The 24,754-nt window shown below is 46.8% G+C and overlaps 1 protein-coding gene across 1 annotated transcript in view; it reads left to right on the top strand.

The window, feature by feature from the left end:
• The window catches only part of Aldh1l2 (aldehyde dehydrogenase 1 family member L2), a 46,781-nt gene that overhangs the window by 10,603 nt on the left and 11,424 nt on the right, over nt 1-24,754 (top strand). Inside the window, exons 4-17 of the mRNA XM_087902164.1 lie at nt 2,458-2,623; nt 4,444-4,545; nt 4,709-4,798; nt 7,403-7,537; nt 8,734-8,859; nt 9,232-9,323; nt 11,113-11,260; nt 14,958-15,077; nt 15,625-15,752; nt 19,331-19,481; nt 20,551-20,621; nt 20,823-20,928; nt 23,007-23,094; nt 23,508-23,601. Of these exons, the coding sequence (XP_087758290.1) occupies nt 2,458-2,623; nt 4,444-4,545; nt 4,709-4,798; nt 7,403-7,537; nt 8,734-8,859; nt 9,232-9,323; nt 11,113-11,260; nt 14,958-15,077; nt 15,625-15,752; nt 19,331-19,481; nt 20,551-20,621; nt 20,823-20,928; nt 23,007-23,094; nt 23,508-23,601 (1,617 nt within the window). The remainder of the gene's footprint in view (nt 1-2,457; nt 2,624-4,443; nt 4,546-4,708; nt 4,799-7,402; nt 7,538-8,733; nt 8,860-9,231; nt 9,324-11,112; nt 11,261-14,957; nt 15,078-15,624; nt 15,753-19,330; nt 19,482-20,550; nt 20,622-20,822; nt 20,929-23,006; nt 23,095-23,507; nt 23,602-24,754) is intronic.

Raw genomic sequence — 24,754 nt, 5'->3', positions numbered from 1 at the left:
CAGGCTGTGGACAGAGTGTTTTTCTATTTTGTTTTGTTATTTATTTCCTACATGATGCAGACACTGGGTGTGCTTGGGGCTGGAGAGATGGCTTAGTCAGCAAAGCGCTGTGTAGACGAACGTTTCTGTCCCATCCATCCCGGAGTCATTCAGTCCCAAATAAACACACAGAGGCTTATATCAATTATAAACTATTTAGCCTATTGTCCAAGCTTATTACTAACTACTTCTTACGACTTAAGTTAACCCATGTTCAGCCATGTGACTTGGTACCTTTTCTCAGTGAGGCATTCTCATCTTGCTTCCTCTGCATCTGACTTGTGATTACATCTCTGCCTTTCCTCTTCCCAGAATTCTTGGAGTCTGGTCGCCCCACCTATACTTCCTCCTGGCCACTGACCAATCAGCATCTTATTAAACTGATACGAGTGACAAATCTTTATAGTGTCCTAGAGCATTATCCCACAGTGGTACTGTGCATGGACCAGGACCTGAGTCTAGAGCCCTCGTACCCACATAAAGCCAGGAGTGGAAGCTCTGTAATCCCAGCTCTCTGGAGCTCATTGACTACTCAGCCTGGCTGAATCAATGGGCTCAAGGTTCTGGGAGAGACCCCGATCAATACACAGAGTGGAAGATACCTGACATCACTCTCCGGCCTTTGCATATGTGTGTACTCCATGTGCACACATCTACAGAAACATGTGCATATAGCATGTGTGCGCCCCCCCCCACACACCTAGTGTGCTTGTCGGGTCCTAATAGATTGCTTGAATTGTGCGCACTCCTCTGAGGTCTGGAAACACTACATGACGTGGATTTCCCAAGGATGGCCTCTGGCTATTAATTCTGGCTGTAACCAGGTCACTATGCTTCTGTGGCCAGATGAATGAGATCAGTTTGATCATGCTGGCTTATGGCAGGACTTCTTTGCACTTTTGACATCTACTTTAACAGTCTTCACAGTGTGTGATGCTCTCGGACATTTTTCTCCTTTTTATGCAAAGGATCTCAAGTACATTTAGGAAGATGTGAGTCACTTTAATCTGCCTTCTTTATCATCCATCCCCTTTCCTTTGACTTAAAGCTCCTTGAAGAGACGGTCCGACATCCTCATGTCTGTCTCAAACACAGCTCCTGGCATTCCCTAAGCTCCTAACACCATGGCACCCCATGCCAAGGCTGAACTGGGTCTCACCAGTTCAGTCAATTCCACCTTCATTCCCCTATCTGCCACATTCCTGATAAGCTTGGTATCAGCTTATCGAGTATATAAAAACATCTACGTGTAGATTAAGTGGCTAAAAAAAAAAAAGAAAAGAAAAGAAAATACTTGGTGTTTAAAAGTTGATTCCAGGAATTCATTTTCTTTTGGTCTTATAAATACTAATAGTAGATACCTTTGTATATGAATCATTTTTTTTTCATTTTGAATTATTTCTACATGCAGAATCATTGGGTCAGAGTATATGAGTATTTTCAAGGCTCCTGGCAGTGTAATGCTAATTCCTCAGTATTTCTGAAAACATTTAGCGCTTGCTTGCTTGCTTGCTTGATTACTCAGAGAAATATAAATGATTCATGGAGGGAGCTGAGGCTGGGGAGACGGCTCAGAAGTTAAGAACACTTGCTACTGTTACAGATGACCAGAGTTTGGTTCCGGCACCCACATCAGGTAGCTCTCAGCAGCCTGTGGCTTCAATCCCAGGGGACCTGATGTCCTCTTCTGGCCTCTGTGGTCATCTGCACAGACATGGCATGCACTCAGAGACATGCATAAAAATTAAATTAAATCTAAAAAGACGATTTAGGGCATTGCTAAACAGCCATTTTATAACTTCTCTCTATATATATCTGTGCTCTGAGATCAGCATATAGGTATTTCCCACATATCCCGTGTATGGTTTGCATTATAAGCCCCTATAGAGCTAAGTGTTTCTCTCAGTCTAGGCTGTATACAGCACGCAGTATGAACAACTGATTTTATCGACTGACTTTTACTGCAGTTTATGCAGCCAGCCTAGAGCTAATTCTAACCTTAAGTGACATGTTACTCTATGATGCAGCCTAAATCAACCACCGGTTTTCGTTTTCACGTTGTGCTGGGTGCCCTCTGTTTTAATCTCCACTCTGTTCTAACACATGACCAAGCAGGATGTAGGAAGGACATGCAGGGATGAAAATTACTCAGCCCCAAAGAAAAGGAAAACTGTCAGGGGGTGGCAGTAAGGCCAGATTCTGATGCCTTTTAAGAGACACCACCAGCCGTTGCTGTAATACACAATGCGGATGCATGGGGGGTTGCCTGCTGTGAGCTCTGTTTTCAACTTCTGGGGCCACTCACTCACTACCTGCTTTATTCATTGTAATTCCCCTTTCCTTTAACGTGACGAATTCTCGAATTCTGACTTGACACAAGCAACCACCATTTTAAGTTGAAACCTCTTCTTTCCGCAGGACTCTGATCTCGGGAGATAAGCAAGCTGGGTTTTCTGTTTTCTGGGCAGATGATGGTTTAGATACAGGACCTATCCTTCTTCAGAGAGCATGCGACGTCAAACCCAATGACACAGTGGACGCCCTTTATAACCGGTTCCTCTTTCCCGAGGGAGTCAAGGCCATGGTCAGTATATTTACACCACCAACACCAACGGAGCAAACCTCTAAGGCTGGAGGGCTGATTTTCTTTCGTCGAGAGATTGCTAAGCCAGGCATGCGGGCACACGCTTGTGACCCTCGGTGGCTCACGCCTGTAGTGTCAGTGTGAGCTTGAAACTCACTCTGTGATGGTGACAAGAAAGAAAGGGGACGGACGGCAGCCAAACTGTCCCATCCTTTGGCTAAACCCCGTGGATAACGGCCGGCTATAAGGAAGTATACAGAATCTTTATTTTTACCCTATGTAACAGACTTCCTTTAAAGGTATTTATACTTAGTCTGCATAACACATGAAATATGATGATTGACTTAATCATTCAGATTACTGCAATACATAATGCGGATGCATGAACAGCAGCCGTGGGGGGTTGCCTGCTGTACCAGCTGTTACTGCAAGACATAATGCGGATGCATTATGTGTTCGGCGGGGGGAGAAAACACCGAGCACACATACGTCCCATGAAGTAAAATATTTTGTCCATAAAAAAATCCAGAGATTCAGCAAGTCATTTCTATGCCATTTGGTTGTGCTCTCCCCCCACCAACCAGAATTTGGTAGAGAAAGCAGCCAGGTTCTATTAAGTCACCATTGACTTGAGGGAAAATTGAGACCTTTGCTTATGTCACTTAATGATCAATTCAGAGGGTCCTTGGTGTTACAGAGACCCACCTGCAATTCCTTACACATGATGCTTTGGACGGACAGCCAGCTCCTCAGCCTCTCTGGCCTTGGTTCCTTCCTGTGTAGATTGTGGAAAACACTGTCTGGCTTGGAGGAGTATTCTCGAAGTTAAACGGCATCATTCGTGTAAAGAACCTAGCGCACGGCAGGCGCTCAAAACAGATCATGATAATCCAGACAGCACACAGGCACACGGGAACGTCCCAGTGAATATGGCAGGAAAGAGAATGCAAGCACTCCTCAAAGAAGTGAAGTCAGCGAATGTAGATACACCCCAAAGAAGTGAAGTCACGGGTGGCTAGCATCACCATGACAACACAACAGCCCATTTCCTCCCTCCCTCGCCCTACTGTCTTTCTGGGTTGAACTTGAGGCCTTGCAGATGCTAAGCATGAGCTTTGCCCCTGAGCTCCACCTCCAGCCCCAACAAGAGTTCATGCTTGAGTCCAGGCTTGATCTTGGGAGTGGGCATGCTTAGGTGTAAATCCTTCCAGGCATGTCGAACCTTTCGCTGTTGTGAAATGACACTGAGCTCTACAAAGTTCACACTCAAAAGATGTGCAGTTGTATTATCAAAAAAGAAAAAAGAAATCAGCCGGATAAAGTGGTGCATGCCTTTAATGCCAGCACCTGGGAGGCAGAGGCAGGAGGATCTCTGAGATCAAGGCCAACCTGGCTACAGAGGGGGTTCCAGGACAGCCAGAACAACACAGAAAAACATTTCTCAAAAACAAATGAACGAACACACAAAAAGCTCCAAGACTTTTGGTGCTTTAAGCTAGTCTATGTGTGAAGTCATGTTTGGTGGCATCCATAGCTATCCTTGGCCAAATGTGGCTGGACCTAGAGTTAGTTCTCTGGCTCCTCCTGAAACTCCACAGCTTCCTCACCTGCAAACCAGGAACGTGGTACACACCTGTCAGATACCTGTGAAGTCTCCAGGGGGTAACTTACATAAGTATCCATGTGTGTGTCACGGATGGCGGCTGTCATCACAGCCTGGCTGACTTCGGAGCAGTTCTAGGCAGGCAATCTGCTGGGCACAGACTTCCATGCCTTTGTGGGTCACGGGGCTCTAACACCAGCGATGGTTTCGGCTTTAGGTTGAAGCTGTCCAACTCATAGCTGACGGAAAAGCTCCTCGCGTTCCCCAGCCGGAAGAGGGGGCGACATACGAAGGGATCCAGAGGAAGGAAAATGCCGAGGTACCTACGTAAATAACACACAGCCAGGTCACAGCCTTCCGCCTTTGAGAAGTTCCCAGTATACCATTTCCTGGCCTCCAACCAGCTGGCCCTATGTGTCCCCACGCCTGTCCCCGATGGAAAGAAAGGTTAGGCCTTACAGTCTTTATTTGTGCTCACCTAGATTTCTTGGGACCAGCCTGCTGAAGTTTTGCATAACTGGATCCGAGGTCATGATAAGGTCCCTGGAGCCTGGACAGAGATAAATGGACAGGTATGCTTTCACGGGATACCATTTCCCCCATACAAGCTCTCTCTCTCTCTCTCTCTCTCTCTCTCTCTCTCTCTCTCTCTCTCTCTCTCCCTCATGTGTGTGTGTGCACGTGTGTGTGTACTACTGGCATTTAAACCCAAGTCTTGCACCGTGACACTGAGCTACACTTTTGGGCCCATCTTTCTAAGTTGCCTGTGCTGGCTTCAAATTTGTGATCCTCCTTTAAATGCAGCTGTGGGAAGGCAGAGGCAGGCAGACTTCTGGGAGTTTGAGGTCAGCCTGGTCTACATAGCAAGTTCCAGGCCAGCCATATCTACACGGAGAGACCCTGTCTGGAAAGGAAGGAAAGAAGGAAGGAAGGAGGGAGGAAAGAAAAGAAGGTTAAGTGAGTTAATACATGCCCAATCGTGAAATACATGCCCATTTCCTGATATGCAGGAAATACTCAATACATATTAATCATTACAGCTTAATAAATAACAAAATTTATAGAATGATAATTTTTTTTTTAAAAAAAAATCGACGTCCTTTGCTCTTGGTCACCATCCTTTTGTAGTCTTGTTTTCTTGAATTGATCCCCAGAACAGCCTGCGTGGCTCACCCCTCATCACCCTGCACTGGAAGAGTCCCCATGTTCCTGGGAGCTCCGACATAGAGTGACTGCCTAACACATACGAAGCCCTTGAGTTCAGCCCTGTATTAGTTAGGGTTCCTCTTGCTGTGATAAAACATCGAGCAAAAGGAACCTGGAGAGGAAAAGGTTTATTTCATCTTCCACTTCCAGGTAACAATCCATCACTGAGGGAAGCCAGGGCAGGAACCTGGAGGCAGGAGCTGACGCAGAGGCCATGGAGGGGTGCTGCTGACTGGCTTACTCCTCATGGATTACTCAGCTTGCTTTTTTATACAACCCAGGACCAACTGACCAGGGGTGGCGTGGGCCCTCCCATGTCAATCATCAATTAAGAAAATGCCCCCACGACCCTGGAAGAGGATAGAAAGGGAGGGGAGCAGAGAAAAATAAATAGCTCAATAAAAACAATTAAAAATTGATAATAAAAAATGCCCCACAGACATACCTGTAGGCCAATCTGATGGAGGCATTTTCTCACTTGAGGTTCCTCTTCTCAGATAACTCTAGCTTGTGCCAAGTTAATAAACAAACAAACAAAAAAGAAACAGGACAGTCTCCAGCACTACAAGCCACCCCCTGGGCCCACACCACATGCACGCATGCACACACATGCACATGCCACACACACACACACACACACACACACACACACACACACACTTATGGTGAAAAGGCTCACTTTTTCTCTTTTAATCTCAGTCAGTTTGAATGACACACTCATATCACCTGGATGTGCAACTTTTTGAACCTTTTCTTTGTATGTGTAATATGTGCTCTTGTGTGTGTGTGTGTGTGTGCATGTGTGAGGGAGTATAGAGTGTGAGGCCATATATGTGTGAGAGCATGTGCATACATGTGCACAAATGTGTCTGGAGGGCAGAGATTGGTGTTGATTTCCTCTTCTGCTTTGGTTTTGAGATATTTTCTCACTGAGCCTAGAATTCACCAATGGGCTAGATCGGCTGGTCACTGAGCCCCTTGGACCCTCCAGTCTCTGCCTCCCCAGCACCGGGATTGCAGGCCAGCGCCATCACACCCTGCTTTTTACCTGGGTTCAAACTCAGGTCCTCAAGCTTACGCAGCAAGCACTTGTATAAACAGAGACTGCTTTTACATTTTCCGGCCGCACAGAACCAAATAACCACACAGAAACTATATTAATTACAACAGTGGCCAATAGCTTAGGTGTATTCCTAGCTAGCTCTTACATCTTAAATTAACCCATTTCTATTATTTCATATTTTACTGCAAGGCTTTTGGTTTGTTATCCCCTTGGTTCTTGGGCAGCTACACAGCGTCTCCCTAACTCCACCTACTCTTTCTCTCTCTCTTTGGATTTCCCACCTGGCTTTATTCTGCCCCGCCATAGGCCAAAGCAGCTTCTTTATGAACCAAGGGTAATAAAACACATTCACAGCATACAGAGGGGAATCCCACATCACACTTGAGCAGCTGAGAATTTCCCTAGCCCCCATCTTTAAGACTCAAAAAAAATTTATTTATTTTACGTGTAGGTATGTGCATGCCTGAGTGTGTGTGTGTACCACTTGCGTGTAGCAGACCTCAGAGCCAGAAGGCATCGGATGCCCTAGAACTGGAGTTACAGCAGTGTTAAGGGGTCACGTGGGTGCTAAGGATCAAACCTGGGTCCTCTGCAAGAGCGACAGGCACTCTTGACCCCCGAGCCTCTCTCCAGGCATCTCTGAGACTTTGATCACACCTTTGCAGAGATTCTCATTTGTTCCCTTTCTACTAATGCTTGGTTCAGTCTCACCAAATAAACACACACGACAAAACCGTCCCTCAAAGTTACCACACAAATCTGAACTTCAGTGTTTGCACATGGGATGACGATTGCGTGCACGCACACACACACACACACACACACACACGCACACACGCACACACGCACACACACCCCGGGCAGTGGCTTTACCTCCCGACTTTACAGGGTTTGATGTCTTCCTTAGATGGTGACCTTTTACGGTTCGTCGTTATTGACTAGCACTGTTCCTGCTGGAGAGCCACTGGACATTAGAGGCTCCAAGAAGCCCGGCCTTGTTACCAAAAATGGACTTGTTCTTTTTGGTAACGATGGAAAAGCAGTGAGTGTATAAAGTCACTTTTTCTGTCTTCCTCCTATAACCGCAGCTCGCAGGGGATAGCTCCTCCGGCTTTCACTGGGAGGCGGGAGGGTCAGGGCATGTGCCCCGCCTCCCGAGATGAGAGGCGTTTGCATGCCCAAGGACAAGGTTCCTCAGGAAGACCTCATGGACCTTCACAGTGAGACTTGGGAACTGAGTCAGAAGAGGAAGATAGGGACCTCTGCCCTTCCACCTGCTGGTTTGGGAAGGATGGTTTCCCCTGCTGGGTCTCAGTTTCCCTATCTATAAAGCAATGGGAGATCCATTATTTGCCTTCCCCTGCCAGAGATTGAGACAATCCAGTGAAACTCAAGTGGCCTCTTCCTTTGTCCACTGCTATCACCTCCCCAGGCCAGCCCCACCCATGTGGCTATCTCTGGGTAGTTTACAGATCTGAACCTGCTTAAGGATAAATATCCTTAATTACTATTAAGGATAAACAAATTGTTATGTTACAACATTTTGGTGCCAGCTGCTGCTGGGTCTTTTTTTTATTTGTTTGTTTGGTTTTTGTTTTGTTTTGCTTTTGTCTTTCAAGACAGGGTTTCTTCCTGAGGCACTGGCTGTCCTAGAACTAGCTCTGTAGACCGGGCTGGCCTCAGATTCACAGAGATTCACCTGCCTCTGCTTCCCCGAATGCCAGGATTAAAGGCGTGCGCCACCACCTGGTCACTGGTAGATCTTAAACCAGTTCTGCTATTTACTACCTGGGTGAGACTAGACAATGAATTTCACTAAGCCTCCACTGCTGCAACAGCAAAGTAGGCACAATAGCACCCGTCTCCATCAGATCCCAGCACACGCGTTCACAGTGCATCACAGTGACTGTGTGCCGGCAGCGGTGGAGTGTCCTCGGGGGCATCTAGCATCCTTTAGGAGGCTTCGGTCCAGGCATCTGTAACCACAACGCGAGTTTTCCATAGGGGCACCGTTCATCCATTTTGAGATGCATCCGGCCTAGAATTGACTCTATCCTTTTTTCCTGTCACCATTAAGATGTCATTCGAGTCCTCTTAGACACAGGGCAGTAGTTCAACCATAAGTCTGCAGTCCCCAAACAAGCCGGTCTCCACACCCATCTACACATTAGACTCCGCCTCCCAACAGACGCTCTCAGACGGTCTGGATGCTCAGCTTGTTCTCCTGCTGTCTCATAGCTGGTGGTGAGAAATCTGCAGTTTGAGGACGGGAAGATGATCCCTGCCTCCCAGTACTTCTCGTCGGGTGAGACCTCAGCGGTAGAACTCACAGCCGAGGAGATGAAGGTGGCAGAGACCATCAAGGTGAACGTGCTATTTCCATAATGCGACTCTTACCTGGGGGAAAAAAGACCTGTTTATAGCTGGTGTAATTATCCTTAGTGCAGTAGCAGCATGACATTTTCTCCTGGGACGTGGAGGACAAAGGTAGAACCATTCAGAAACCCAGGCTGGAGGTCACGGGATGCTAAGGAGAAGGACAAAACCTCACATAGAATTGCATATTGTTTTTCATGGGAGGAGACTGATGGGGTGGAATGCTCCCATCCTGTCATGTTTACTGGCCATCTGGGACAAACAATACCTCCATGTTGCATCTTCGTCTTAAGGGCAAAGAGGTCTCTGCCCCGGGATTCCACACGGTCCTTCTTCATGAAAGCGGCCCTCTCTGTGCAGGTTATCTGGGCTCGGATTTTAAGCAACGTCCCTGTGATCGAAGACTCCACAGACTTCTTTAAATCTGGAGCTAGCTCAATGGATGTTGTGAGGTAAAGGCACTACCTCATGCGTACACACACATACATTTCCCTGGGAACGTGTCTATCACACTTCCCTCTTCTTTGTGGTTTTTGTTGCTGTTTCCATGGTCACACTCACAGGTATGTTTATTTATTGGTTGCTAACCAGACTGTCTTCATGTTTCCTTAATGATTCGAATTGTTTGCTATTTTTAAATATATATATATATATATATGCATATATATATTGTTTATGCGTAGGTGTATGTGAACGTGTGTGTGTGAGAGAGAGAGACAGAGACAGAGAGACAGAGACAGAGAGACAGAGAGACAGAGACAGAGAGAGAGAGAGAGAATGCCAATGTCACAGTGTCAGTGTGTGCAGGTACCCAGAGAGCCCAGAAGAAGGCATTGGTCCCCTGAAGCTGGAGTTACGGGCAGTTATGAACTGTTCAAATGATGCAGGAAATAAACTCAGGTCCTCTGCAGGAGGATGTGCCCTTCACTGTTGAGTCGCTCTGCAGCCCCAGGACACTAATTCTTACACCTTACCTGTCCGTGTCCCAACATGACCGTTTCCCACCCTCTCCACTCCCCTGGCACCTCTCTCTTATTCACGGAGTAACTAAAAGTATTCATTTCAAGAGCGTGTGACATCATCAAGGTCGAGAGGTGTGGGCCTCTAAACTATAATTTCTTAGCAATAATCCACAAGTTTCGAGAAAATTCTGCTTAGCTTGGTAAGGACTCCAAGAGTATACTGTAGTTATTGTTATCTACGGCTGACAAGATGCCTACAGGAACCACTCATTTCCTCTGGGTCTGAGTTAACCTGATCATTCATTATTATCTTCATAAAAATCATGTATGCATTTCTGTTGGTGTGCCTGGGCAACCACACGCCAGGTGGAAGTCGGAAAAAACCTGTGGGAGTCCGTTCTTGCCTTCTACCATTTGGGTTTTGGGGGTCAAACTCTTGGTTTATTGGTAAGAGCCTTTATCCACTTTCTCTTGTTAGTGCTGTTGTGATTAATGATTTACAAGGTGCATCAGCGTCTTCAGAGAATGAATTACTAGAGGACTGTAAGTGGCCATCTTTCCACACTGGACCTGGTGGACTTTTCGCACTTAAGAAAGACTGATGGACAGCAGCAGTTACATGGAGAAGCGGAAGGGACTTAGAAGGACTTGTGAATGACATTGGCCTTCTAGGGGTGCTATCTAGTACTTAAGTTAAACATGTAAGACAAACAAATTACTCTTGTAGATAGACTACAGACAATATTCTCTATTGCATTCAGGTCTCACCATCTTTCCAATTAGAAAGTTGCCTTTTTTTTTCTCATTTTCTGAGTTCATTTGAAAGATTCAGACTTATGTGCTCCTAACTATCCACTGAGGCTAAAACATCTTTCCCTTAACTTCCTTATTTATAGTTGCGGGTAAACTTAAAAAGCAACAGAACTGTTCTCCGGACTGATTTGTAATTTTCTCATGCCCCATCATATTTTAAATTTTTTATCTTATGTCTCTGTGTGTGCATGCTTGTCTTGCATGAATCACATGCAAGCAGCCCACGGAGGCCAGAAGGGACTGAGTTACAGGCGGCTGTGAGCTGCCCTATGAGGGTGATGGGCACTGAACCCAGGTCCTCTGTGAGAGCAGACAGTGTGTCTCTCCAGGATGCCCCGCATCTTATCTTCTGTGGCTGCCACGTGAACAATCTCGGATGATGCAAACAGGACTCACTCCCAAATCTCTTGACCAATGCTAGCAAACAGCCCATGAGACTCTAACGTGAGCTGGTTCTCACTTTAAGGCTGGTGGAAGAGATCAGGCAGAAGTGTGGTGGCCTTCAACTGCAGAACGAAGATGTCTACATGGCCACCAAGTTTGAGGATTTTGTCCAGAAGGTCGTGCGGAAACTAAGGGGAGAGGACGGAGAGGAGGAGCTGGCGGTGGATTACGTAAGTGTCTCGTTGATGCTCAACTTCAAACACTTCCAATCCACTGCTACGGAGAGCATGCGTGTTTGCACTTATATTGATGGCCTTTAAGACTAGTTTTATTGAGATTCTATTTGGGTGTCATACAATTTACCCAGTTAAATTTGCCATTCAATGATTTTTAGAACATTCACACATTTTGCAATCGTCATCAACACCACTATCTTATTTTAGAATATTTTTATCACTCCACAAGGAAAGGCTGGACCCATTGGTGACCGTTTTATACTTCTCTTTTTACCTGCTCTATATCCAGGCCCTCAGAAACCACAGTCTCTTCGCTGTGTCTATGGATTTGCCATAATGCCAATATTTTATATAAGTAGATGTGGGCAGCATGTGGCCTCTTGTATCTGATCTCTTTCACCTGACACCTGCTCAAGGTGCACCCGGTAGCAGTTATCACCACTTCTACTCTCTTTCTGGCCAAATACTATCCCACTGTGTGCAGGCACACTTCCTTTGCAAAATCCACGCTCTCCTTTTATAAATCTATTCATCAGACTACGTGTGTGTAGACCGTTTCCCTTGGGCAGCTGTTATTACTACATCGATATAAAATTTCAGGCATATGCTTTGACGTGAACACACATCTTCAGTTCTCTTGGGTGCTGAGAGTGGAGCAGGGGACTCAGACAGTAACTCTGTGTTTAATCTTTTGAGGAATCGCCACCGGCAGTCGTATCTTCTAGGAATCCTGCCATCAGTGTAATGGAGAGATCTCACTTCTCCGCGCCCTTTCTCAAGCTCCATCGCTTGCCTCTCTCTCTCTTTGCTTTCTAGGCAGGTGTGTGAAAAGCACCCCAGTATGGTTTGGATTTTGCACTTGCTAATGGACAATGACATTAAGCATCTTTTCAAGTGTTTGCTGTGCATCTGTTTATTATTCTTTGTGAAAATGCTTATTCGAATCATTTGTCCATTTAAAAAATTGGTTATCTTGATTTTTGTAGAGTCAAAGTCCTTTGTCAATTCCAGACACTCAATTCTTATCAGATATGGATTTGTAAATATTTTCTTTTGCCCTATGAATGGGTTCTCTCTCTCTCTCTCTCTCTCTCCCCCCATGTGTGTGTGTGTGTGTGCGTGTGTGCATGTGCGTGTGTGTGTGTGCGTGTGCGTGTGCGTGTGCTGTTTTGTTTTTTCCCTTTCTTGGTAACAACATCCTTTGTCACGTAACAAACTTTTTTTTTCCAAGACAGGATCTCACTATGTAGCTCTGGCTGTCCTATAACCCACTCTGTAAACCAGGATAGCCTCAAAATCACCGAGATCCATCTGCTTCTGCTTCCTAAGAGGCACTGAGCTCAGCTCAGATGTTTATTTTTGTGAAACTCTTTGTCACTGTACCTTCGATCTGTCTGGTCTGGAGTCTATTTCTCTTCTGCTGTCTCCCTTGATGTGTGCGCCTTTACCATCCTGCATTGTTTGTCTTACTACTTTTTTTAGTTATTTTCTTACAATAAGCATTTCTTTGCTTAAAAGGAACCTAGGTCAGATTAATACCAACTTAATACCAATAGTACAGGAAAACCCCACTGCCACACAGTTCTGTCATATACTCCTCTCCTTGGGCTATTATTTTTCATATGAATTCTTTCTGGAGTTGCTATAAACCCCACCACAAGTTTTCAATTATTGCTTTATATAACTGTCTTGTTTTGTTTCTGTTTTTAATTACATGTATGCATGTGTATCTATTTGGCTTTTGTGTGTGTGTGTGTGTGTGTGTGTGTGTGTGTACATGAATGTAGGTATCCATGGAGGCCACAAGAATGTGTCAGATCCTGCTGGAGCTAAAATTACAGGCAGCTGAGCTGCCTTGTGTGGTTGTTGGGAATTGAACTTGGTTCCCTGCAAGAGAACTACTGCACCATCTCCTCACAGGCTGATAGCAACTGTTTTTTAAACTCAGGTGGAAAGTTAAAAAGCATGATTTTATACAGATTTCTGTACTTACCTAAGAAGTCACCTTGAAAAATCTATTTCTTCATGTGGAGAAAGAAAGCCTCTTCTTCATTTTTATTTTATTTTTGTGTGTGCATGTGTGTGTGTGTGTGTGCGTGCACATGTGTGTGTAAGAGCAGAGTTGAGGAGAGGGTGTTGGGTGGCCTCCTCTATCATTCACTTTTTACTCCTTTGGGGCAGGGTCTCTCGCTGAACCTGGGGGCTTGCATTGGAGCTCACATTTCCTTGGCTAGGCTGGAAGCCATAGACTCTAGTCTGTAGTGGCATTTCACTTGTATTTTAATAAAGAAAGCTTCTCTGAAGATCAGAGAGTAAAAGAGCTCCACTGGTCAGCCTCACAGACCAGGCAGTGGTGACACACACCTTTAAGCCCAGTAGCCACGCCAGTTTGTTATAGAAATCGAGCGGTGCACGCCTTTAATAACAGTGGCGCGCAGCTTTAATCCCAGCCCTAGAGAGGGTTATAAAATGGGAGGAAACAGTTCTCAAACTCATTCTGAGATTCCTGGAGGCAGGATCGCCATTTCAGACTGAGGTCAAGGTAAGAGCCAGTGGCTTGCTGCTTTGCTTTTCTGACCTTGAGGCTGAACCCCAATGTGTGTATCTGAGATTTCACTGATTGTGCTTCATCCAGTCATTGTCCTGTCCCCACATCCCTCAGGGCTGGGGTCACAGTTGTGCATGGCTCTCCTGGCCTGCGATGTGGGCGCTAGGATCTGAATTCCGGCTCTCGAGATGGTTCAGCAAGCACTCTTGTTCACTGAGCCACCTCTCCAGCCTCTTCTTCACGTGGCCTCATGTCACTGTTCGGTGTCCCTTCATCCCAGCCCAGGGGGGTTACTAGGATATCACCAAACTCTTTGCTGCTCCTCTGGGAATGCTTTCACTTCTTTTGGAAGGGTGTGTTTGCAGTAGGAGGCAGGAACCCTGAACTTGACGGGAGCAAGTAGAGTGGTCTCAGTCCCTGCTCACCGCCTGGCAGCGGAGAGAACCATGTGGTAGCTCATGTGTAACAGAGAGAGCGCAAGAAAGAGATCTGGAGATGGTCCCAGATAAGAGAAAACTTTCCTAGGATGGAAGTGGTGCATTAGGGGAGCTGTTGAGTCTGCTGCTAGATGGCGCTGTCCGTGGGCGTTAGAGGCATTTCTCTTGTCTCTAATGAAGAACATCTGAGCTAAGCCCAGAGCAGAGTTGCCACCTGAGAGCATCTCACCATGCCTGTCCCCATCCCTGTGACATCTCTGACTTGGCCTCTCTTTCCTCATAAGTGAATGTTCTCCCTCCCTCCATCTCTCCCTCCCTCCTCCCCTCCCTCCTCTCTCTCTCTCTCTCTCTCTCTCTCTCTCTCTCTCTCTCTCTTTCTTTCTCTCTCTCTCTCTCTCTCTCATTTTGTGGGTTTTAAACTTTCTTTTTAAACTTGTTTATGTGTATGCATGTTTTGCCTGCATGTATGCCTGTGGGCCATGTGTATACTTGGCCCTCTTAGAGATGAGGCGAGGGAACCAGATGCCCTAGAACATGTGTTTACAGAAAGTTTGTGAGCTCTGCAGGTGCTGAGAACCCAGCCTGGCTCCTCTGCAAGAACAAGCGCTCTTAGCCACCACACAGTCTCTCCAACCCTGGGAATGCTTCTTCGTCACCATCTGCTATCAAGCTGATAAGTGCAGAAACACGTTGGTTTTATTCCCAGGTCTCCAAGGAGATCAATGAAATGACTGTGAACATGCCCTATCAGTGTTTCATAAACGGGCAGTTTGTGGATGCCGAGGACGGGGAGACTTACGACACTGTGAACCCCACAGATGGATCCGTGAGTAACGACAGCCGCAGGGACCACCAGCCATGAGCTTTGGGCTCGCAAGGCTGGTCACCAAGCAGGCTGAGGGTACTCAACTCTAGCTCTGCCCCAAGCTCCTCACATACATATCGTGCATTTCTTACCCCTTCAGCTCTGACACTGGCTGCTGTGACCCACAGTAACCTCGTTTTAAGGATGAATTTAGACTGCTGTACCCGCACACAGCCGGTCTCTCTGTACAGGGCTCGGTGAGGGAGGGGGATACTTCAGACTCTGAGAACTCAGGGCAAGCAATCCCACTTCCCTAAGGAAGAACTGCACAGCTGTTCTGAATGGGTTCTTCCGGAATGAGGCATAGGATGGACCATGATCAGGTTCAGTTTCCCCGTTCTAACTTTGCCCTTTTCTTTGCCCCACGTGGATTGGTTTTCTGTCATGGATTTCCCCCACCCCCCGTGTGATAGGTCACACTCTACTTTTCCTAGTAATAGGATATTAATTCCAAGAGCTACACCGATAGATCCCTTAGGAGTCCTATTTTTCGCTTGCCTTGAAATAGACGATCTGCAGAGTGTCCTATGCCTCTTTAGCGGATGTGGACAAAGCAGTGGCTGCAGCCAAGGACGCCTTTGAAAATGGCGAATGGGGAAGGATGAATGCCAGAGAAAGAGGAAGGCTGATGTACAGGTACGCTTTCTGGGAAAACAACCGTGTTATCTCTGGGTATTGGTTGATATTGTTAAGACTTTTAAAAAATCCCCACAAAACAGTCTGTGTTGAATGCACCTGCGGAAGATGTAACATGTCTCTTGTTACTTGAGTCATGTAAAATGCCACACAAGTTCCTGACGTTTGGATTACTGTTCGTATCAGTCAGAGGTCATCAAGGTCTGAGTAAGATGTGGAGAGCATCATGGAACCCCACAAGGACTAGGGGAAGACAGGGCTGGTGGCAGAGAAAGTTGGTGCTTCCCCCAGGTCTGAAGAGATGGAGGAAGAGGTGGTGGCTAGAATCTGGCAAGATCTATAGATGCAGAATAGGGCTCTAGTACTTTCTGTAGTTGCAGAAGAGCGCTCTAGAACCCTTTAGGGTTGCAGAAGAGCACTCTAGAGTCTTCTGTAGTTGTAGAAGAGCTCTCTAGAGCCCTCTGTAGCTGCAGAAGAGCACACTACAATCCTTTATGGTTGCAGAAGAGCGCTCTAGAGTCCTCTAGGTGCAGAAGAGTGTTCTAGAGTCTTCTGTAGCCGCAGAAGAGTGTTCTAGATTCCTCTGTAGCTGCAGAAGAGTGTTCTAGAGTCTTCTGTAGCTGCAGAAGAGTGTTCCAGAGTCCTCTGTAGTTGCAGAAGTGTGTTCTAGAGTCTTCTGTAGTTGCAGAAGAGTGTTCTAAAGTCCTCTGGAGTTTCAGAAGAGCTTTTAGAATCCTCTGTAGCTGCAGAAGAGCACCCTGCAATCCTTTGAAGTTATGGAAGAGCTCTCTACAGTGGTTTTGGAAGGGCGAGCACTTGGAAGAGCGACCTAAGTGGTTTAACCCTTTGACCACTTCCTTCACCAATGTCACAAATGTCGTGAGGTCGCCTCAGTCACCAGGTAATAAATAGGATACATAGGTCATCCTCAAGGTCATGGACCAGAGGAGAGAAAATGGAGAGAACTGCACAGGGGACATGCTACACCTTGTTTTCTAAGACAAAGAAGTAAGGAGAATAGCCGGGCGGTGGTGGCACATCTTTAATCCCAGCACTTGGGAAGAAGGGGCAGAGGGATCTCTGTGAGTTCAATGCAGACAGCTCTATAAAAGTTAGTTCCAGGACAGCTAGGACTGTTACACAAAGACACCCTGTCTCAAAAAAAAGAAAGGAAGGAGGAAAAATACCAACATTCTGGAAGAATATTACAAATGAGCGAGTATTCTAGAAGTAGTTCCAATAATTTATCCTGTTTCTGCTTACACACAGCTAAAAGTTTGGTCTGGATTGACAGACCTCTTAGATCTGGATTTAGTAGAAGCAGGGAGGGTCCTGCCCAGCCAGACTCCTGAATGTCCAGAACCATCGCAGGGAGGGAAGGATGGAGGGTGGGGGAAGAACAGGGGGGGAATCAGGGTGGGGCGTGGATACAAACGGCTCTTTTGACTATTTCCAACGATACACAGACCCCACTCACGTTCCTGAGGAAACTGGCAGCTTGAAGAATCTGCTGTGGGGTTTGGGATCCACTCCACATGCCTGCTTTGTCCTCTGCAGATAGTTTTGAAACATTTCTGTATGTATCAACCAGAAAGCCGCAAGTGTTCACAGTCCTTAGTGGGGTGCGGTTTGTGCTCTGACCCCTCCCTGTGTGATAATGAACTACTCGCTTGCTGCTGGTTCCTTTGACCCGCCACCCCATCTGTGGCTGCTGTGGCTCAGCCACTACTCCACTGTTTATATGCCTAGGAGGCCCGGGGCAAATGCTGAGGACATGGTTGGCTTCTCCCTGCAGCTCAGTGGTAAAGCATTCACCTAGCATGTGGGGTCCAGAGTTTGATTCATAGGACTGCAGTATCTGTGTTAATAACCTGCTGAAACACACCATTTATACAATGATTTATTTAATTGCTGCCTTCCTAAACTATGCTTTCCATAGGGGGAGGTGTGTTGCTCTGGATCAGTCTCTGGAATCTCAGTGCTAGCATGTACAACTAGTGCTAGCATGTACAATCAGTGCTAGCATGTACAACAACTAGTGCTAGCATGTACAACTAGTGCTAGCATGTACAACTAGAGCTAGCATGTACAACAACTAGTGCTAGCATGTACAACTAGTGCTAGCATGTACAACTAGCGCTAGCATGTACAATCAGTGCTAGCATGTACAACTAGCGCTAGCATGTACAATCAGTGCTAGCATGTACAACTAGCGCTAGCATGTACAACTAGAGTTAGCATGTACAACTAGTGCTAGCATGTACAACTAGAGCTAGCATGTACAACAGTGCTAGCATGTACAACCAGCGCTAGCATGTACAACTAGCACTAGCATGTACAACTAGTGCTAGTATGTACAACTAGTGCTAGCATGTACAACTAGAGCATGTACAACTAGCGCTAGCATGTACAATCAGTGCTAGCATGTACAACTAGCGCTAGCATGTACAACTAGAGTTAGCATGTACAACTAGTGCTAGCATGTACAACTAGAGCTAGCATGTACAACAGTGCTAGCATGTACAACCAGCGCTAGCATGTACAACTAGCACTAGCATGTACAACTAGTGCTAGTATGTACAACTAGTGCTAGCATGTACAACTAGAGCTAGCATGTACAACAACTAGTGCTAGCATGTACAACTAGTGCTAGCATGTACAACTAGCGCTAGCATGTACAACAACTAGTGCTAGCATGTACAACTAGTGCTAGCATGTACAACTAGCGCTAGCATGTACAATCAGTGCTAGCATGTACAACTAGCGCTAGCATGTACAATCAGTGCTAGCATGTACAACTAGCGCTAGCATGTACAACTAGAGTTAGCATGTACAACTAGTGCTAGCATGTACAACTAGAGCTAGCATGTACAACAGTGCTAGCATGTACAACCAGCGCTAGCATGTACAACTAGCACTAGCATGTACAACTAGAGCTAGCATGTACAACAACTAGTGCTAGCATGTACAACTAGTGCTAGCATGTACAACTAGCGCTAGCATGTACAATCAATGCTAGCATGTACAACTAGCGCTAGCATGTACAACAACTAGTGCTAGCATGTACAACTAGTGCTAGCATGTACAACTAGAGCTAGCATGTACAACAGTGCTAGCATGTACAACCAGCGCTAGCATGTACAACTAGCACTAGCATGTACAACTAGTGCTAGTATGTACAACTAGTGCTAGCATGTACAACTAGAGCTAGCATGTACAACAACTAGTGCTAGCATGTACAACTAGTGCTAGCATGTACAACTAGCGCTAGCATGTACAATCAGTGCTAGCATGTACAACTAGCGCTAGCATGTACAACTAGAGTTAGCATGTACAACAACTAGTGCTAGCATGTACAACTAGAGCTAGCATGTACAACAGTGCTAGCATGTACAACTAGCGCTAGCATGTACAACTAGTACTAGCATGTACAACTAGAGTTAGCATGTACAACAACTAGTGCTAGCATGTACAACCAGCGTTAGCATGTATAACTAGTGTTGCACAGTGCTAACATACACAGCTAGTAGAGGCTCCCTCAGTAAGTGCTGAGTGGATTCCTCCCACTGTGCCCACAGACTTGCTGATCTGCTGGAAGAAAACCAAGAGGAGCTGGCGACCATAGAAGCGCTGGATTCCGGAGCTGTCTACACCCTGGCTCTGAAAACTCACATTGGAATGTCTGTGCAGACATTCAGATACTTTGCAGGCTGGTGTGACAAAATTCAGGTAGGCACACACGCTCCTCGTCCCTAGAGGGAGGTGGCCTCCAGAGCGCTGGTTTGTGGCAGGGTTGGCCTCTGGTTCTGTGGCAGCACTTTATTTCCCGACCTCTAGGGAGGAGCAATGTCTGTTCCCCGTGCTGCAGAAAAGCAGGCATACCCACTAGAAGCCTCCTTTAGGTATTTTCATTTTTTTAATATTATTCATTTATTATGCGTACAATATCTGCCTACATGTGTGCCTGCAGGCCAGAGAGGGCACCAGATCTCATTACAGGTGATTGTGAGCTACCATATGGTTGCTAGGAATTGAACTCAGGGCCTTTGGAAGAGCAGGCAATGCTCTTAACCACTGAGTCATCTCTCCAGCCCCCGGTATTTTCATTTCTTGATCCGTGTGTGTGCATGTGTTCATATGTGCAGCATGCATGCGTGCGTGCATGCGTGTGTGTGTATTTGATGTATGTTGGGTCTCTCTTCCTCTATTGCTCTCCACCTATATTTTGAGACAGGGTCTCTCACTGGAGCCTCCTTTAGATACTTTCATTTCTTGATCGGTGTGTGTGCATGTGTTCATGTGTGCAGCAAGCGTGCGTGCGTGCGTGTGTGTGTGCGTGCGTGTGTGTGCGTGTGTGTGTGTGTGTGTGTGTGTGCGTGCGTGTGTGTATTCGATGTATGTTTGGTGTCTCTTCTCAATAGCTCTCCACCTGTTTTTTGAGACAGGGTCTCTCACTGAACCTGGGGCTTGTGGATTCGGTTAGACTGTCTGACCCGAGATCTCTAGGAGTCTGCCTGCCCTGCCTCTGCAGTTCTGGGATTATAGACATGTGCCATTTCATCCTGTTTTATACGGAGGAGCTGGGGATCTGAACTCAGGTCATCAGGCTGACAGCATGCACTTTACTGAGCCGGTCATCTCCCCAGTCCTGTCATAGTTCATTTGAGAAAGAAACAGCAGTTCATTCTAACACAGGAACTTATTTCCTAGACGTTGAACAGGAGAGCAAAAAATCATATTATCTGCGATTAAGGTCAGTAATTTAAGTTAATAAAATATCAACCTCCATTTCCTTTAGGGCTCTACAATCCCAATCAACCAGGCCCGTCCAAATCACAACCTAACCTTCACCAAGAAGGAGCCACTTGGGTAAGAGAAGAGGAAAACCTCTGGGTGACGTAGACGCTGTGCCAGTGTTGGGACTAAGGGCGTGGGGCTTTGAGCCTCTGGGTGGCGTGGACGCTGTGCCAGCGTGGGGAGGCACTAAGGGCGTGGGCCTTCGAGCCTCTGGGTGACGTGGACGCTGTGCCAGCGTGGGGAGGACTAAGGGCGTGGGCCGTCTCCCCACAGCGCCTGCGCCATCATCATCCCCTGGAACTATCCACTGATGATGCTGGCCTGGAAGAGCGCAGCATGCCTGGCGGCGGGCAACACCCTGGTCCTCAAGCCGGCACAGGTGAGCCTCGTCAGCGGGCAGAGGGCTCCCCTTGCCTGTAAACTTAACACAGACACACCATCTGTGAACACCACACCTTCAAGCTTCCCACGGTTCACAGACAACGCTTCATATGTTATTTGTAAATTCTCATTTTTAGAAATCGCAGGTTGGGGAGAAGCGCGTGCGTGGGCGTAGAGGTCAGGGGACGACTCCGAGGAATTTGTTCTCTCCCTGTGGGATCTGGGACTCAAACTCAGGTCATGGGGTTTGGTGCCAAAGTTTTTATCTATGCACCATCTTGCTGACCCCATTCACGTTTAATTATCAAAAATCTTGCAAAGGTGTGGAAGTTGGGGGAAAGTACATAAGATAACGTAGAAATTGGGCAATTGTGCAAGGTCCAGGGGTGTACAAACTTCGACTCTGTGACGTAACTCAATCATATTGGGTCACATGCACAGTCATCCTGGGAGACAAATGACTAAAAAACCACAGGTTGAACATGCCTGAAAGCATGTACACATGTGGGCAACAAGGGAATGCTTAAAAACATGCATCAGGCACTTCTCCGAGATACTGACTGATGCTGTAGTAGTTTCTGTATGTTTTAAGAACACCTCATGTGGCCCAGGCTGATCTTGAACTTCCCTGCAGCTGAAGGTGGCCTGGAACCTGAAACATCTAATCCTCCTGCCTCCATCTCCCCAGGGCTATGATCATAGGCAGAGGCCATATCCAGCTTCAGGAGTGGGTATAAGTGTTATTCTACCCATGATGGCTTCATTCCAGGACATAATAACACACCGTGGATCAGTCCCCTCTTCAACGACAGCACTGTGGTAGACTAAACAACAGGCTGGCACAGTAGGCTTGTTGGCACTGCAGCATCTGCGGCCAGTTTCTCATGAGTCTCTCCAGGCTGCCCCTGTCTAAGCCTCTCTGTGTAGCTAAGGCAGCTGTCATGAGAAGGAGGAACGGGAGCCCTTTCTCCACGTGGGCTGCGGTATTGGGCAGGTTCCACACAAAGTCTATCTGCTACTTGTCCATTCTGTGAAGGTCGCTTGATTTAAAATAGTAATACGATCTGTGATTCCATGTAACGAGGCCCGTCAACTGCACACAGGGCAGCTTGCCGGGCAAATGAGCAACTGGGTGGGTGGGGGAGGGCTGTAGCACACACACACACACAGCTAATGAGGGGACTATGACCATCTCCCTTTCCTTCCCTGCCCTCCCTCGGGAAGAGACAGAGGTAGAGAAGACAGACAGATGGAGGGAGGGCTTGTTACCCATGATCCTGCGAGCGCCTCTTTCACAGGACACTCTCTGTGATTCCCCCACCCCACCTCCATGCACACTGAACACTACTGTCCAGCCCTAAACGTGAGTCACAGATGGTTTACTGTGTATCCGTTGGTGGAAAAAGAAGCTCAGATATTCTCCATACCTCCCTGGATCTTCCTGCCGACCCCACTGTTAAAGATCAAATGAGAAAAAGAACCACTCATTTAATTAATCAGCGTTAGCATGGAGAAAAATGAAAGGATGGAGAGAACGTGAAAGAAACACAGTGAGGACTTCGTATTTGGGTGGCCAGGGTGAATGAGGAATTCTCTGGACTACTTTGGCAACTTTGCCATAAGTCTGAAGTTATCTTCAAATTAAAAAAAAATAACAATAGAGCAACGTAAGATGCAAACAGAATGAGCTCCCAGGGGCAGGGAAATGGCTCACTGGGCGGGAGGACAAGCTTTGCCAGCACGTACACCTGAGTTCGAATTCTCAGAAGCTGTGCAGTGAGTGAGTTGGACACAGAAGGATATGCCAGTAGCCCGAGCAGCGGTGGGGAAACAGGTGAATGCAGACAGATGGATTATAACCAGCTTGGCTGAAAGGACACACATCTGATTCAGTGACAGGCCACGTCTCAAGGCAATAAGGTGGACAGCAACATCCGGCCCCGGTTTCCATAAGTGTGCATGCCCACACTCTTGTGCACGTACCTCAAGTGTGCACCACACCCACAAACGAGGCAATCAGGGCCCTGGTAAGGACAGGACAGGTCTGAGGAAGGCTATGACTGTCTTCACTTCCAGGTCACGCCCCTGACAGCCCTGAAGTTTGCAGAGCTGACTGTGAAAGCTGGCTTTCCAAAGGGGGTAATCAACATCGTTCCGGGCTCAGGTAAGCCTGCAGGGGACCAACGGGTAGCTCAAGAAGATAAATGCTGTTTCCCACTGCAGTGTTGGCCCGAATGAACTGCGTTACATCTGAATACAGCTCATGAAGCATAATATATTTATGGTGTAATAGGAATATATAGTGGGAATCTAGTGTGTGGGGTGTGGAAAGGTAAAGCATTGTAAAACTGCCGTAAGGAGGGCCATATTGACTTTAATAAGCACTTTGGAAGGTAACAATTGAAGCTTCATCAGTGGACACAGCTGCATGGAGGATACCGTTTAAATCCATTTGTAATTAATGCAGAAAATGTAAACTGCGGGTTTGAATCTAAGTTTAAAAACCCACTTGAGCAAATGCGAACCCACCCTCCCTGCAAGATCTGAGCCGTGTTTTGCCCTTAATTAATTCTGCAGGGGGTGTCGCAGGACAGCGGCTGTCTCAGCACCCTGACATCCGCAAGCTTGGCTTCACCGGCTCCACGTCTGTGGGCAAACAGATCATGAGCAGGTACTGGCTTGCTGTAGGAAACCCACTCAATCAGGTTTCGACTTCACTTTCAACAGAGTGCATTGGAACGAAGAAAAGGCTGGGAATAGGGCTCAGCTGGTGGACTGCTTGCCCAGGTTGCACAACGCCCTGGGTTTCATTCCTATGGCTGCAGGGAGCAGATGTGATGGTCCACCCTGCAATGCCAGCACTCTGGAGGTGGAGGCAGAGGGGTCAGAAGGGAAAGGTCATTTTTTACTGCAAAACAAGTTGAAAGGTTAGCTGGGGTGTGTGAGATGCTGTCTCAGGAAACAAAATAAGCAACAACAACAAAACTAGAATTAGAGAAGCCGTGACCAACGGAGAATCTGCCTTTATCACTGACAAATACTGAGATACACAAGTGTAAGACAAAGCTCTCCACAGTAGAAACTAGGGCCACGGGCTGGAGACAGAGTTGCACCGTCAACGCCTTGCCTAGAGAATCCAAAGAAACACAGCCAACACGATGGCAGAAGATGTGGCAGGTCACAGACCCCAAACAAATTTCATTTCAAATGAAAATGATAAAAAACAGCAGCCACCGAGACACGGTACAATTTTGTGAGCTATTTTTTTTTTCCCCTTTAACAATTCTATCTGCTCGGCATAGGAGTGCTTAGGAAGCCTGGGATGGCCTTCTCATGGGTTGTCTCCATCACCATGCAAATGGCAAACCAACAAAAAGCTCCGTAATAAAAGGAGTGAAGAACTAACCATACCTCTAACTATTGGTATCCCGCCTGTGGTGGTCTCGCAGGCTGTCTAGAAGCTGGATTTTCCTACAGACCTTGATATACGAAATCCTTAAAGGTGAATTTCCCTCTGGGAATTTTCATTATTTGACCACCGGATTTTGTAAACATTACAGTATACAAATCATGGAAAAAAACCTCCCACATTCACCGCCCAGCTGCCATATCGGGTTTCTTTTCTCTCCCCGTCTCCTCTCTGAGACGCAGTTTTTCTGTGTAGCAGGGCTGGCCTTGCATTCGTCATCCTCCTGCCTCCACGCTCTGAATGCTGGAGCTACATGCAAGCACTGCCACGCCCTCATAAACAAAGTTCTTAATGTTTCTGACGTTCAGTTGTATTCTGCATGTCAAGTAATAACATGGTTAGGAGAGAGAGGACA

The sequence above is a fragment of the Myodes glareolus genome, chromosome 26, assembly GCF_982192425.1.
Source record: "Myodes glareolus chromosome 26, mMyoGla1.1, whole genome shotgun sequence".
NCBI classification, from domain to species: Eukaryota; Metazoa; Chordata; class Mammalia; order Rodentia; family Cricetidae; genus Myodes; species Myodes glareolus.
The sequence above is the reverse complement of the archived record's forward strand: the minus strand, read 5'-3'. Positions and strand labels throughout refer to the sequence as shown.